General features: G+C 40.6%; 2 protein-coding genes across 2 annotated transcripts; both read left to right on the top strand.

The window, feature by feature from the left end:
* Positions 1 to 496: 496 nt before the first annotated feature.
* Positions 497 to 10,906, top strand: ftsj3 (FtsJ RNA 2'-O-methyltransferase 3). Its single transcript, XM_074635224.1, has 21 exons — positions 497 to 699; positions 847 to 952; positions 1,916 to 1,962; positions 2,151 to 2,230; positions 3,166 to 3,265; positions 3,557 to 3,751; positions 3,852 to 3,967; positions 4,173 to 4,277; positions 5,227 to 5,327; positions 5,436 to 5,522; positions 5,614 to 5,784; positions 6,064 to 6,199; positions 7,108 to 7,301; positions 7,421 to 7,541; positions 7,721 to 7,802; positions 7,988 to 8,129; positions 8,227 to 8,351; positions 9,059 to 9,161; positions 9,664 to 9,847; positions 10,019 to 10,113; positions 10,237 to 10,906. The coding sequence occupies exons 1-21, from the start codon at positions 633 to 635 to the stop codon at positions 10,493 to 10,495; spliced, it is 2,616 nt and encodes an 871-aa protein (XP_074491325.1). The 5' UTR covers positions 497 to 632; the 3' UTR covers positions 10,496 to 10,906.
* A 366-nt stretch (positions 10,907 to 11,272) lies between these two features.
* On the top strand, positions 11,273 to 15,921 carry LOC141767679 (chloride channel CLIC-like protein 1). Its single transcript, XM_074635221.1, has 7 exons — positions 11,273 to 11,822; positions 12,666 to 12,776; positions 12,928 to 13,149; positions 13,748 to 13,888; positions 13,974 to 14,073; positions 14,890 to 14,987; positions 15,840 to 15,921. Exons 1-7 carry the CDS (start codon positions 11,628 to 11,630, stop codon positions 15,846 to 15,848), a joined length of 876 nt encoding a protein of 291 aa, XP_074491322.1. The 5' UTR covers positions 11,273 to 11,627; the 3' UTR covers positions 15,849 to 15,921.
* The last annotated feature ends 107 nt before the right edge of the window (positions 15,922 to 16,028 follow it).

Below are 16,028 nucleotides of genomic sequence, written 5' to 3'. Positions count from 1 at the left end.
TTAAGGTTAAACGCAGAGGTCAAATCTCATGTATGTGTCTGTATGTACAGTATAACATGGACCCAAACTGTTGCCTAGCAACGCAATTCCGTTGCAGTTCCGTTGAAAAGCACTAAAACGGAGCGTTTCAGACAGAGGGCAAATACAGGTATATTCAGGCCGACAGTATGAGGCAAACGATGTGCATTTTTTAACATTACAGCAGGCAAACATGTTCTAGTAGAAACATAAAATACAAGTATGAACCTGAAAATGAGCATGATATGGGACCTTTAAGGTTAAACGCAGAGGTCAAATCTCATGTTTGTGTCTGTATGTACAGTATATGATGATTGTAATAATCATTTATAATAATTTATTTTATTTTATTTATATATATTTAATATATAATAATTTATTTAATTTATTAATAATTTATTATATTTTTTTTAAGGATTGTATTCTGGGGTCCAGACAGCAGGTGGCAGCAACTTCTGGTAAACAACCCGGAAACAAACCGGAAGAAGAAGAACAACGTGCAGTGTGACGTCGAACCTCTGCGCCGCCTGAAACAGCCGCACGTGTTGTTTTTCGTGGACGTTTGAGTGCTTTAATATTTCTGTACTAGAGTGTAAAACACCACAGATACAAAGATGGGGAAGAAACTCAAAGTTGGAAAAACCAGGAAGGATAAATTCTACCACCTGGCTAAAGAAACAGGTAGAGTAACTTCACCACTGGTAGAAACGATACGCGAGCTGGAGACTTAACGATAGAGCATTGGAGTAGACTTTAGCATTAGCATTGCTAACTCGCTAACAGAGTGTCAGCTGTCTGGTAACATCGTGTTTTGTCTTTTTTTTTCAGGTTATCGCTCTCGTTCTTCCTTCAAACTCATCCAGCTCAACCGTAAATTTCAGTTTCTACAGAAAGCCAGAGCTGTGGTGGATCTGTGTGCTGCTCCTGGTGGATGGTGAGCTGGTGCTAATTCATTATCTGCCAAACACCATGTGGAGGGTTTAAAGCATAGACATGGAGGGGTGCCTAAACTGTAGAGACATAGAGGGACACAAATTAAAAATTGAGGACACTGGTTCATTTTATATTGATAGAACATGGTAGTTCAAACCTCCTTCAATAGTCATTTAGAGTTATTAATTGTGTAATTACAAATGTGTTCTTTGTACAGTTGGATCTCAACAAGAGCCCTCCAATAATGGTAAATTATCTTTAAAGATACAACCTGCTGCTGAATAATAGGTTAACAATGTTTTAAGAGAAAAAGATTGTCCCTTTTAGGTTTTCTAAAGGAGTAAATGTAATGAGTGTTGAGCTCACAAATGGGGATATGTATTTGTATGCTCTTCCTAGGAACACAGACAAGTGAAATGTATGTTGTGGAATATAGTTACAAAGAATACACTCAAATTCAAATAAGCTTTATAGGCATGAATGTTCAGGTTACATAATTGCCAAAGCGAAATTACATATTAATGAATAATTACATTTCACAAAAAATAATCACAATATACCAAATACATTCTTTTACAGATGTAGTCAATCAGAAACATGTTCGGAGCTTGTAGCATCTCTTATTCTATGGCAACAGTCAACATATTTTGCAGCTAATATTGCACATTGATTTTTATTATGGTATTTTCTGAGGATCGGGGAGATGGATGAACTCAGGATATATGTTAGTTATTTTTTCAAAGAAAACATTTCTCACATCCTCATATTTCTCACTGCTCAGTAAGAAGTGAGATTCTGTCTCCACCTCTCTTGTATGACAATGTGAACACAGCCTGGCCTCCCTGGGTAGTCTGTTCTGCATATGACGGCCTGTTTCTATTGCCAGGCTGTGTCCACTCAGTCTGTACATTGTCAACGTTTTTTCTAAGTTTACTATCACTCATGATTCAAAATCTCCTTGCAGGTTGCAGGTGGCGTCCAAGTTTATGCCTGTATCAAGTATCATTATTGGTGAGTGTGATATCAACAATATGATTATATGGTAATATATTGTTCTGCCTCTGCTTAGGCTTTTAAATTCAGTTGTTTTGACAAGTGTCATTAGTTGGTTTGGAAAAGCCCAATTTTTCAATTGCAATCGAATTTCTATTACTGAGAAACTGTGAGAAAAGTGTTTAAAAAGTGTTTCTACCTGTCAGGTGTTGATCTGGTGCCCATCAAGCCCATCCCCAGCGTGGTGACGCTGCAAGAAGACATTACCACTGACAAATGCAGAACGGTGAGTTCAGCACGTAACTGAAGGCAAACAGATGTCAGTGTGCTGGCTGCAGTGCTGCATACACTGATATCCTTTTCCCACCAAAACTAGTGCGTTTATGCAGGTTATTTAAACACAGGAAAACTTGCTAAAAATAGATGATAGAATCCTTTCCTGTTGTCAGTAGACAAGTATGCCGTTCAGTTTTTTTTTCCTGGTGTGTCACGTTTGACGTCACAGGCACGCGGGCCGGCACCGGAAGCAGAGTTAGTAAACAGTGAAAATGTTACAGTAGATACTTCTTTTATTATATCTGCTACTTATTCTCTCTCTTTCAAACAATCAAAAAACCAGAGTCAGTGATTGTTGGAACAATGGAAACACTAGCAAAGGTGGTTTTGACGAGTTTAATTTTGTTTCGGTCGAGTTTGAATGGTTTACGACGTTCAGCGAGGTAAAATGACTGTTGTCTGACTGGAGTCCGGAGGTTTTGAGGAGAGCATATTAATTGTATGTTAATACATTATAATAATTGTCCAAATCCCTTTTGATTTTATTTATTATATATTCACTTTAACGTGCGTCACATAGCATCGTGTCGGAAAAGGGGCGGAAATTACCGCGTCCACCCGAGTGTCATGTTTATTATTATTTTATTATTAGTTGTTTTGTATTTATTTGTCCTTGGAATGAATTACGATTGTAACATTTCCCACTTAAAGCAAAAGACAGATGTTAGTGGGGTTTTTTTGTCCGGTGGGAAAGGGGCTTAATATACACAGAATAACCAATTTTAATAGCCATGCAATAAATATGACACCGGAGACTCAGTGGGTTTTGTCATGGCATTAAACACCTGCACTCTTCACCAAGCATCAGATTTCTCTAAAATCACAACTGTAGGATAGTTCTAAGCATGGATTTGTTAAGTGAGATACTTTCTGTCCCATATACAGGCTTTACGAAAGGAACTGCAGACATGGAAGGTCGACGTTGTCTTAAATGACGGAGCCCCAAATGTGGGAGCCAACTGGGTATATGACGCCTTCTCACAAGGTAGGTGCCACTAAAGCAAAAGCCTCAAGAAATTTCCAGTCACACATCTTCATAAGTCAGGATTTACAGATACACACACTCAGTAATACAATTTTGTTCCTTAGTATAGCAGTACGTGATGTGTTTATTAATAGGAGCCAAAATATTAATACATAAAAAATGGAAAATTAAATGTTCTTACCATTATTTGCTCTAGTGTGTTTGTGTCCCAATCACTACCCAGCTGTCATAATGTCTCCCATTTGAACCTAATGTCCCAAAATCTCACTGTTTTCCCTGCTTCACCTCCAGCTCATTTGACCCTCATGGCGATGAAGTTGGCCTGTGAGTTTCTCACCAAAGGTGGCACTTTCGTCACTAAGGTCTTCCGCTCCAAAGACTACCAGCCACTGCTCTGGATTTTCCAGCAGCTCTTCAAGAAGGTGCAGGCCACCAAGCCGCAGGCGTCCAGGAACGAGTCCGCCGAGATCTTTGTCGTCTGTCAGGGTCAGTGGCAGCTACAGATCAGTCTGTGATGAGAATAAAAACTTTCCAGGCTCTTATTCTGCAGAATATATCTGAACCAAATGTGTCTTTTCCTTCCCAGGTTTTCTTGCCCCAGATAAAATCGACAGTAAGTTTTTTGACCCCAAATATGCATTCAAAGAGGTGGAAGTGCAGGCGAAAACTGTGAGGGATCTGATTCCTGTCAAGAAGGCAAAGGCAAGTACACTTTATGACAGATCATTTCAAGTAACCTGTTAAGAACACCAAGCTGACTCTCCCATGATTTCCTGTAGTGGCCTGAATAGCTGTTTAGACATGATTAGCTATGGTGTGATAGTTCTCGCTCACAAATATTATAATGTTTACTTTGACTCCAAATATTTTATTCTTTACTCACTAAGCAGCTGCTCTTGTGTTCCAGGCGGAGGGATACGCAGATGGTGAGCTGACACTCTACCACAGTTTCACAGTGACATCCTTTCTGAGGGCAGACAACGCCATAGACTTTCTGAACAAAGCCAGTGAGGTGAGATCTCTGTACTGCCTTAACTTGTCAAAGACTGATGCTGGAAGTCCACACATGTTCTGCCATTTCATAGAAAATCCTATTGGATATACTGTAAATTGCAGCTGTAGGGGAAGGATCTTGAGGAAAGAGACATTTTTTATGATGAATTATCCTGGAGCCAATTTTACAGTGGTGATCCCGTCTGTCCGTTCAAATTGATCACTGTAAGCAAATGATTATTATAACAGGTTTTTTTTCTTATGCTTTTCATGCAGGTTACCATCTTTGACATTTGTATATTTATTACATGACTATATAAAGTAAAGAAAAGGACAGCTTTGCTATTTTCTCGCTGCCCATTCGTCTGGCTTTTCCCTCACCAAGGACCGGCTTGGGGTGATGCTTTGCCGGTTTTCAGCCAGCTCTGTGTCACTGCAGCGTTGGCGGTGCATGCAGATGAACGGTGCCCATTTGCCAACACTCCCGGGTGAGCGAGGAGCTCTGGGTATTGGCGGCATGCAGGGAGTTTGGCACCATTTGTCTGCATGTAATGCCCACGCTGCGGTGGTGCAGAGCCGGTTGAGGATCGGTAGAGTTTCACTTTAGGGGGGGCATTACGTGACCAGGCATTATCAATCCCCTTGACAAGGGCTACTACACCTGTGTCCTGAGCCAGAGGAACACCAAGTTTCGCTGCTGCAACTTCTTGGCTTGTTTTTGGCAGTTTGTCATAAGCTTTGAGGAGACTACGTTTTTCATTGAGAGAAAATTACTTTTATTAAAACGGCATTTGAATAGGAATGATTCTGTCCCAAGCCTCATGATCACTATAAGCTGTTTCCACTGTATTTGAATGTATAGTCCACAGTACAGTGTATGCAATGTACAGTGACTGACCTCAGTGAGAGAAGAGACAGGAAATATCCTGTTCCTGTATTTTTATTCTCACTCTGTCTTCTTCACTCAGATCACCTTTGACAACTTTGACCTGGAGTGTCAACCGGCCACCACTGATGAGATAAAGGAGTGCTGTCGCGACATCAAAGTCTTGGGCCGCAAAGAGCTCCGGTAAGTCAGTTTTTCAGTGCTGTTTTTTTCTAGAAATAATAGAGAAAAGCATTAGTGATTCAATTATGCATGTGTGTGTTCTTCTTTCCTCCGTCCTCACACCTGCAGCCTGCTGCTGAACTGGAGGAGGAACCTGCGGAGATATCTGGCCAAAAAACTGAAGGGGGAGGCCAAACCGCTCGACCCGGAGATCAAGTAAAGTCTTTTTACACTTGAGATATTCTTTTGTCTTTGCCAGAATGTGTCATGGCAGATTTTTAAAAAATCATCTTTGCTTTGTTTTTAGATTAAGTTCTGATGAAGAAAAGGGCGATTCAGATGACGAATCTGACAAGAAGAAGAAGAAGAAAGAGGCGAAGGCGACGGGGGAGGGAGAGGAGGAAGAGGAGGACGAGGAGGCAGAAATGGAGAAGAAACTGGCAGAACTGAAAGCTGAGGAAGTGTCTGAGCTCAAAAGGTACGACACAAAGTTGTTCAGGATTACTGTTTTCTTTCTACTAAGGATTTTATTTTCTCTGTAATTTTCTCACAGTACTAAATTGCAACAGATGCAGTAGGCAGGGTTGTGAAGTAGTTGTTATTGCTGATTGAACCAGCAGCACTTTGATAGACCATATCATCTCATTAACCTCTTGCCTCTGATGTGGTTTCAGTGGAAAGAAATCTGAAATTGGAACATGCGATTTTGACATTTCTTGAGAAAATGGGAGTTTGTATAACTGTCATGCTCCAACAGGAAGAAGAGGAAGCTGCTGAAGGAGCGAAGGAAGCAGAGGGAGAGGGTGGAGCTGAAGATGGATCTGCCTGGCGTCTCCATCGCAGATTCCAACGACTCATCCATGTTCTCGCTCAGCGCCATCAAGAAGAAACAGGTGAAGACAATACACACACACACACACACACACACACACACACACACACACACACTAGGGATGTCACGATACCAGAAATTTAGTAGTCGATACCAATACCAGTGAAATTCCATGATTCTCTATACCAATTTGATACCAAAGTAAAAAACAAAAGTAAAACGATAAATCCCATGTACTTCAACATACACTCGTTTGAATACTGTTTTTTGTTATGAAGTTAAACAGGTCATAATTCCCTCTCTATCTATTTTATATTGCTGTGAAAACATCTCCTTCAAACAACTGGATTTATTAAATTTCCTCACCAAAAACTACATTTTACGGGATTGCATTTGAACACATCATGTTAACGTTAGAATTTACCGTCCCAATACTGGTTAAGGTTACGGTATTGCAGCACAGTCATGCACACTAACAGCTAACTAGCTCTCGTCCTGCAGATTTCGACACAGATTTGTTGTTGGCAATGTAGCATTATCAGGGAAAAAATAGGGTGCGTTCCCTGGATGCAACGATAGTGAGTTTACTGCGTCCCAAACGCATTTTATATCATCCCTGTGACGACGAGACGATACTAGTCTCGAGCCCTGACGGTACAAGCGGTACTGTAGAAGAACGAGTACCATCACGTTTTCAAAAATCTACTTGGTACCAAAGTATCGGTTCTCGTGACATCCCTAACACACACACACCGACGCAAACCCCCCTCTTGGGCTGGGTTGGCAAAATCTTCATATATAGACTTAATTCTGTTGAGTGATTTAAGTTGTTAGATGACATCAGTGCAGTTATTGGCGTTCCATCTCTAATGTCTCCTGCCAAAAGATTTTAGTGGTGGTGGAGACCAACAAACCTGATGTCCCCAATGTTAATATGATTTTCCTGTGGTATTCACATCTCTCCATCAGGCGCTGGCTGATCTGGCCAAGGGGGACATGCAGTTGGCAGACAACCTGGTAGATGAAGATGACGACATCCACCTGTCTGAGGAAGAGGAAGATGAGGCGGATAAAATGTCCCTGGCCTCTGATTTAAGTGATGATGACATGGAAGAGGTGGAGCAGAGACAGAGAGAGCTGGAGATGAAGGCACCAAAGAAGAAGTAAGTGAAGTAATACTGCATGAAGTCAGTCCACTATTTTAAATTCTGTTCCTGCCTTGTCTTGGAAATAATGTTCTGCTTTCACAGAGTTTTTGCTTGAATATGTCTCTGTTTTCCAGAGTAAAGTTCACAGAAGCGGAGGACGATGAGGAGGATGAAGGGCAGGGTAGCGGCTTGCTGGTGGAACTGGAGGGAAAGGATGAGAAGAAGGAACGAGAGGCCAACCTGTGGTTCAGCAAGGTTTGTCCACTTGTGCTCCCATAGTGTAATTTATATAATGTTCATGTTCACAGTTACTCAAACTGGTGTATAATGATTTGTCACCTGCTCACCTCTTTGCTCACATCATTACTGATATTCCTCAAGTTAATATCTGTGTGACCTGTGACCTTTGACCCTGCCATCTCTTTGCTCTCTAGGGCATATTCTCCGAGATCGACATGGAAGGAGACGCAGAGAGCGAGCTCCGACAGACCGAGTTGCTTCAGAACAAAAAAGCTGGTAACCGTCTCCCCTGTTTTCTCATTCATTTATTCACATATGTTCATCAAAAGTATTTTTTCCATGATTCAGTAAAAAAAATGACATAAAACAAGTTTAGAATAAAACACTTTTAAAAGGATAAAAGCTCACCTAAATCTGGGAGTGATGAAATAATGGAAATTTTGGATCTTCTTTTGGAAAAGCCAAAAAGAGGAAAGCTGAAGACGAGGAAGACGAGGAGGAGGAGGAGGAGGCTGCCCCACCTGCGGAAGAAAAGGCGGGACCTTCAAAAGAAGCTGAAGAGGAGAGTGACAGCGACTCAGATGACAGCAGTGAAGACGAGAAGTAAAACCTCATTTACTGTTTGCTGTGTTCTGTTCAAAATATTATATAATTGATTAATACTATTGACAACGAAATAAATCTTTGCTGCTTGTTCCAGGGAGATTACCAAGATGAAGCAGGTCACTAAAGGGGCTGGCGGGGCTGGCGGGGCTGGCGGGGCCGGCGGGGTTTCAGAAGAGGCCAATGATGAGAACTTCCAGGTTGTTCCTGTAGAAAGCATCAGTGAGTATGAGGAGCATTTATTAGGACTGTCAATCAATTACAATATTTATTCGCGATTAATTGCACATTTTGTGTCTGTTCAAAATGAACCTTAAAGGGAGTTTTGTCAAGTATTTAATACTCTTGTCAACTTGGGAGTGGGCAAATATGCTGCTTTATGCAAATGTATCTATATATGTATTATTGTAAATCAATTAACAACACAACAATGACAAATATTGTCCAGAAACCCTCACAGGTACTGCATTTAGCATAGAAAATATGCTCAAATCATAACATGGCAAAAATGTAACCTCCTTTGCGACAAGCTAGTATGATATGGTTGGTATCAATGGATTCATCAGGTTTTTTAGTGTCATATGTTGCCAGTATCTTCGCTCTATCTTTAAAAGTGAGCTACAACCTCCGAAAGATCGGCGGCCCGTCGGATTTTTAAAAGGTTAATTAAAAATCGCAAGTTGCGTTAAAGAAATAGTGGCATCAAAACAAATTTGCATTAACGCGTTATGAACACGTTAACTTTGAAAGCCCTAGCGTTTATATTTCAGGTGTTAAGCTGGTGATCTCCAACCTACACAAACCTTTTGGAAACTGAAACATCACCTTAAAACCAGGTTACATAAGTAACCAAGATGAATAAATAAATATATAATAAGGTTGTTCAGCTACATGTTTTTGTGTAACTTAATGGTTTCTGTGCTCCTCAGGTAAGAGAGCCAGGATCCTGAATGCAGAGGGTCTGGCCCTGGGCTGTCAGATCGCCACGTCTAAGAAGAGAGCTAGGGACCTGGTGGACGGCTCCTTCCACAGGTCTGTTTGTATGAGTGTGTTTTTCAATGTGTGTCCACTTTCCCACTGGTTCAAATTGTCTCACAAAGCTTACAGCAATTTAAATTATAAGGCTGAAATATTCTATATTTTGATTTTGTCAACAAATCCAATGAAAAGACCAAATCAACAAATTATTGGTCCCACTAACAAGTACTGCGTGTGTTGCCAGAGCCTGATATGAATTTAAATACACTTACTGTAAATGAGCCACGCAGTCGCACTGGATGTTCTTTCATTACGATGAACATGGGCACTGTAGTTTATTTTGACTTAATCCCACATACAAAGTCCTGCTGCTGTAAATACATGCTAGTGCACTATATGTGTAATTTGTGAAAATTAAAAAACACTTTAAGGCCCAGACACACCAAATCAACATCAAAGAGCTAGCAGCGACGAAGTCTGACACTTTTTACACACGTATCGCATTTTAAACGAGTATATTCTTGAAAGACAGCAAGCTGATTGTATGGTCCTGCAGGTTTGCCAGCTCCGAGGAGGTGTGGGATGTACCGGCGTGGTTCCTAGACGATGAAGGGAAACACCGGAAGAAGCCGACGCCGGTCACCAAGGAGATGGTGGAGGAGTTCAAACAAAAATGGAAGGAGATCGATGCCCGACCCATCAAACGAGTCGCTGAGGCCAAGGCCAGGAAGAAGAGGAGGGTAAGATCGGGGAGAAAGTACATTGATGACGCCAAAAGACATAAAACTGGATTGTGGTTGAAATCATTACAGCTGCTTGATCCGTTTTAAGACAAACAAAAACACCCCAAACCTTTCAGGCAAAATATTTCTGTAGATCTTAATTTATTTGTTTCTCTGTGACGTTTCCAGATGCTGAAGAAGATGGAATCGGCTAAGAAGAAGGCAGAAGCAGTCGTCAACATAGTGGACATCTCCGAGAGGGAGAAGATGGCTCAGTTGAAGAGGTATGACGTCACACCTGTAGAGTTTAATGACTCCATTAAGCTAAATGCATCGCTTCATACTGGGTAATTGTATCAATAACATAATTTCAATCATTTTGTCTTGTCTTGTTCCCGTTCTGTCAGTATCTACAAGAAAGCAGGCCTGGGGAAGGAGAAGAGAGAAGTAACATACGTCGTGACCAAAAAGGGGGCTGGCAAGAAGGTGAGGCGGCCGGCCGGCGTCAAGGGAGCCTTCAAAGTGGTGGACGGTCGCATGAAGAAAGACATGCGGGCGATGCAGAGGAAAGACGCTAAAGGGGGCAAAGGAAAAGGCGGCAAAGGAAAAGGACAGACGGGTGGCAGAGGAGGGATGAAGGGTGGTAAAGGGCGAAAAGGAAAATAAATGTGATCCTGTAGCACTCTCACAGTGTTGCCTTTCTAACTATTAAACATGTCGCAGGTGAGCATTTATGGAGCTTTGTGAGCTAAGATGTCTGCCACACTTTGGGCTCCTGTATCATGTAAAGAGGCCAAAATTACTTTTGGTCATTCACATGGACGCCCTCATTTTAGGACCTTTTGCTGAGGCTCCTGAAACCCCTTGACATAATGTTCTCCGTGTTCTGCGCACGTCTTTCTGAAGATGTAGATTATTTGTCCTGAACTCTGAGCGGAGTAGTTTAACTGAACAGATGAACTGTAAATGGCAGAAAATCAAGTAAAAACATAATAAATGTGTTCTCCAGAAATGTTGCTATTAATGTAAATATTATATACACATTTTTTTGCAATAAAAGTTTTGTTGAATCTTTAATTAAGTGTTTCCTGTGATTTAAAAAAAATAAAAAATAAATATATATATATATATATCTCATATATCATATTTAATAAAATGTCTATTTAGTAAGTATATTATGAGTATATAAGATACATGTATAATAAACTGTAATTGTTTTGTGAGTAATTCATCTTATGTGTGCAAACCAATCCTAAGTTAATAATTGTATTGTAGTGTAGTGTAATATAATATAATAATTGCAGGAGGGTTAATATTAGTGTTCTGTGTCACGGCATTGGTTGAACCAGTGAAGATCTGAAACACTTCATGAACCAGTGGGCGGTACGGCCGGGCAGCGAGGCTTCGGATGTCATCAATGACTTCATTGTCTAAAACGATACGAGCCTCGATACGCGCATCTCAGGAAACTTCCTGGATTACTCGACACACGCTCCGAAGCCTCGGCGCAGCACGTAACATCACTAGTAAATAGTGATAGTACTGCTGAGCTGTTTTTCTGCACGTTTTTACTGTAGTTAAAGTGTAAAGTCTTTAATATTCAGCGTATTAGTGTAACCTTAACCTATTAAAGTGTCTTTTAAACCACGTTTTAGTCGATGTGTCTGACAGTTAGCCACCTGTACTTGTGTTCACTTCCCTGGGAGTCTTGTTTGGATGTTATCAGCTGCAGCGAGCTAACTATCTGTAACACTGGACTGGTTTATTAGGTGAAGTATAGCCTCCTCTCTTTGCCAGCATGCTCCTCATCGTCCTGGTATTCAGCCTGTCTCTGGTTGTAACAGGACAGGAGGCGGACAACGACTGGATAGACCCGTATGACATGATCCCGCGTGCCCTGCAGCCAACAAACTATGACGATGTGCCAGCCAAGAGAAGAGAGTACACTCATGACTCACAACAGGTGGATCTAACAGTGGATCTAAAGAGACAGGTTTGTGGTTATAAGGCGTGGTAGCCTTATTGTTTGTTAGAAGTTCTTCTGGGGAAATCAATTACAGTACAGGAATTCAGAGTAGGTGCAAAGGCTAACAGTGGTTTCTCTGGAAATCCTTTACATCTTTAGTTACTGTCAGATTCAAACATTAGTCAGTAAATATCAATCAATCAGTCAGTCATTTTCTTTAGTGCAACAGAAACGAGATGAAAAAATAAATAAGGTAAATTATGACTAAAAATAGAATGGTTAAATATTTTGAATTTAAATCTTGAATGGGGTTATGTGTTCATGTATGTTTTCCTCACAGAGTTTAGTTTAGTTGAAAGAGCTTTTAAATCTGTTTGTTTTGGCTAATTGGAGCCAATGAATTGACTCTGCTTTCTTTAACACCTTTTGTTACATACAACAGACAGGTCTTTCTGTTCCAGTGGTTTTGACAGACATTTACCACCTCTTTAGGATATTTTTATCTTTAAATGTTACTTAAAGAGACTGTTTGTAAGAATCAGAAATGCTTGTTAACAGCGACACCTGTGGCCGTTAAGTCAACGAAAGTCAGCGTCGGGTTTGCGCTTGTGCTCGCTCTACATAGACATGAACGAGCATCGCTCAACACAGTGAGGCGACACACGTCAGCTAAAACCACAATATCACTCTATATTTCAGCTGCTTGGCAGTAATGTTAGCTGATCAGACGAAGGTCTCTCCATGAATCACTGCTGATCCTAGTGTTGGCTTTTCCTGCTTCGGCCTCCCGACCGCGGCTGGAGGGAGAAACCGGCACCCGGTTGGAGACGATAACGTTTCTCACAAATATTGTTCTTTGCTTTCATTCAGATTGAAGACCTAAAGAAGAGAATCACTCTCATCTCACAGCAGCCTACATGCAACCCAGTTTTCAAACGCTTCCTTACCAGACTCCGGAAGGAAATACAAAGAGTTGGTTTGGTGCGTGGTCATTTCACATGTATTATGCTGTGTTACTGTATGTGCCTTTGAATGCAGTCTTTTCTCATCTTAAATGTATTTTACTGAACCTTTCTTGCAGTCATCATGTGGCCTACATTTGACAATGCTGTCTGTCCCCTTTTGTCCCCAGCCCAGTGACTCCGCGGACGTCTTCTACGATGCCAAAATCAGACTGTCCTCACGAGCCATGACAGAGATTGAGTCACTTCTGGAGGGTGACGACAGCTGGAGAACAGGAGCTCTGGACAACGCCATCAGTCAGATACTGGTAGATATCAGACCACATGACTACGAAGCCTGGAAGTGGCGTTTTGAAGACACCTTTGGCGTGGAGCTTGACACAATATTAAAAGTAAGCTCATTCATTAAACTGAAATCTTTGTTTATGAGTCTCTAAGATACTTCAGTCATGTGATACGTAAAGACACTAGACACTTAGCGTTCATTGTCAGAGCTTTAAAATCTGAGTGTAGTCAGAAGTCTTTTCTGCATGTGTCTTTAGTGAGACTTGAGTGTGTGTTGCAAACTGGAGTACCTGGTTTATGTAGAGAGAAAATGTACATCCTTAACGTCTAGTGCACACTAGATAACTTCCAACTGAATTTTAAAATACTGAAAACCTCAAATGTAATGACGGTTCAAAGAAGATTTCTCTGATTGTTTTTTTCCTTCAGTCATCATAGTTCTCAAACAAGAACATTATGCCGCTTCACTCTGTATGTATATACTCTTAAAGGGTAACTTTGGTATTTTTCAACCTGGAATAAAACTTTTTTTTTTTTTTTTTAACTTAAATATAGCTTCTAAACAATATTAACACTTACAATCCGTCTGGGTAAGGTGCCTCACATTTAGGTGTTGCCCTACATTTAGGTTTGACGTTAGTTAAGCGGTTTTCCATCTCGTGCAACCAGTCAAGTTGTTCTCTGTTCTGTCTGTTTGTGTTCCAGATGATGCTCGTTGTTCTGATCATAGTGGCTATCATATGCACTCAGCTCTGGTCAACGGTGTCCTGGTTCGTGCAGTTCAGACGACTGTTTGCTTTCAGCTTCTTCGTCAGTATTATCTGGAACTGGCTTTATCTGTACAAGGTGAAGAAGAGCTTTTTCAGTTCCTTTGCTCTTGTTTAGCTGTTTTTAGAGCGATAAGTTTGTAATATCATTAGATTTTTTTCAGATTGCCTTTGCTGATCACCAAAGCCGCCTAGCAAAGATGGATGGCATCAATGAAAAATGCACTGGAATGATGAAAATTGACTGGAGTGATAACTTGAAAGGTGAGTCCATTACAAGTGGGAATATACAGTATTACGTAATTGTCGCCACATTATCATTTGATACATTGTTAGTTTGAAAATATTGATCATACTGTAGCTGCATTAATCTTTCTGTTTAATAAATTCAAAACCAACAGTTTTGGAGATACATGGTTTCACCACACAGTGATGACAGAGTATAATAAGAATAAAAAAGAATAACAATATTATGATGATAATGTCCGTGCTTCTTGTTAAAGGTGCTAAATGCAAGATTGGGAGCATTTCTATTGTCTCTTTATGGCTCTCAACATGGCGACAGCTCATAGTTGACGGTGCTAATAGCGCTAACAGTGAAAACAAAGGCAACACTACTGACAGAGCTAACAGTGTTAACCTGAGGGGGAACCAGAGGTTGGTTGCTACGCTTCAGCGAGCCGTCGATCAGGACGGCGTTATCAGACACACACACACAGACACACACACACACACACACACACACACACACACACACACACACACACACACACACACACACACAGACACAGAGGGAGATTGACTTCATCCTCTGCTCAGGTAGACATTACTCCTCTATATCTTTACATTGCAAATAGTTGTTTGCTGCTATATTATTGTATAGAGCACCTTTAACCTCATGATGTAATTACATTATTGGAACTATTATCACCATCTTGGAAGTTTGTTTAAAAGCCCTATTAGGGCCATTAATGGTCTGATTTGAAACAATGAAAGTGTATGGTCCATTCACCGCCACTGTGCCCCATTCACATCAGTCAAACTTCACTACCTCTACTGTCTTTGGTTGTTTTCCTGCAGAGTGGTACAGAAGCACCTGGACTCTTCAAGATGACCCTTGTAAGAAATACTATGAAGCCATCGTGGTTAACCCCATTCTGCTGGTACCTCCAACAAAGGTAGGTCACTATGATGGCATGTATTTGTTTCCAGTGCAAGAACAGGCTATATTATGCTGCATAATAATGCAGGCTGTTCTCATACACCGTTCGTAGCTATACCTATGCCAAGTAATGCACTGTAATTCGTATATATCCTACAAAATCATTTTGTGTGTAATCCAGAGTGAGAAACGCTGCGTAGAGAGGAGGTCGGGGTGGATGGGTGGGTCAAAAAACAACAGACTTTCACCTAGTAGTCCACTGTTCGTATCCCGTGTGAAACCAGAAGTCAACATTGATTTATTTTCATGTACAGGATCTTCCGTACTTAAATTACGCCACTTCCGTAGTTATTTTAACCCAAACCCCGATCTTTTCCCAAACCTAATTCAGTAGTTATGTTGCGTAAACCTAACCAAGTTGTTTCCTGTGAAGACGGAAGTTTATTTTGAAAAGACTCTATGCATGTAACGAGCGGAAATTGACACATGCTGCTGGACATTCGTTGGAGAACAAGAGCAACTTTTCATAAGATATCATACGAACTGTTTGAGGATACCTTGCATAATGACATAATAATGACTTTTAACTTTTGTTTGAAGACATCACAACATAAAAGTGCCAAAATGTTGCATTGCTGTTTATTTTTCAGATTTTAGGCATTTATTGAGGAAATAAAATGAAGCATTTAACTCTATCATAAATATAATAAATGTATATAAATCAAGAGTCGTCCCAAACCATACTATTTTAAAATTGGTATCAGTTTTGAATATCTGTTTGGGTGTGGAAATGAGGCACAGAAAGTTATATTCTAAACATCCCTCTCTGTTTAGGTGATCGCAGTTACCATCACAACCTTCTTCACAGAGACACTAAAGCACGTTGGACAGGGGATCAGTGAGTTTCTTGTAGCCCTCCTCAAAGATCTACCAATCACCCTGCAGATCCCAGTTCTCCTCACTATTGTTTTCGCCCTAGTGGTAAGGACCATTGATTAAATTACATTGACACCCATACAAATAAATGAAACCAGATAATATTTATTTAACTCTTTTA

Source organism: Sebastes fasciatus, chromosome 5, assembly GCF_043250625.1.
Source record: "Sebastes fasciatus isolate fSebFas1 chromosome 5, fSebFas1.pri, whole genome shotgun sequence".
Lineage (NCBI taxonomy): Eukaryota > Metazoa > Chordata > Actinopteri > Perciformes > Sebastidae > Sebastes > Sebastes fasciatus.
The sequence above is the reverse complement of the archived record's forward strand: the minus strand, read 5'-3'. Positions and strand labels throughout refer to the sequence as shown.

Coding starts and splice junctions, on each gene's coding strand:
- LOC141767679 (XM_074635221.1), top strand. CDS start 11,628: ATGCTCCTCATCGTCCTGGTATTCAGCCTGTCTCTGGTTGTAACAGGA. Junction 11,823..12,665: donor CAGTGGATCTAAAGAGACAG/GTTTGTGGTTAT, acceptor GCTTTCATTCAG/ATTGAAGACCTAAAGAAGAG. Junction 12,777..12,927: donor AAATACAAAGAGTTGGTTTG/GTGCGTGGTCAT, acceptor TTTTGTCCCCAG/CCCAGTGACTCCGCGGACGT.
- ftsj3 (XM_074635224.1), top strand. CDS start 633: ATGGGGAAGAAACTCAAAGTTGGAAAAACCAGGAAGGATAAATTCTAC. Junction 5,785..6,063: donor GAAGTGTCTGAGCTCAAAAG/GTACGACACAAA, acceptor ATGCTCCAACAG/GAAGAAGAGGAAGCTGCTGA. Junction 10,114..10,236: donor AAGATGGCTCAGTTGAAGAG/GTATGACGTCAC, acceptor CCGTTCTGTCAG/TATCTACAAGAAAGCAGGCC.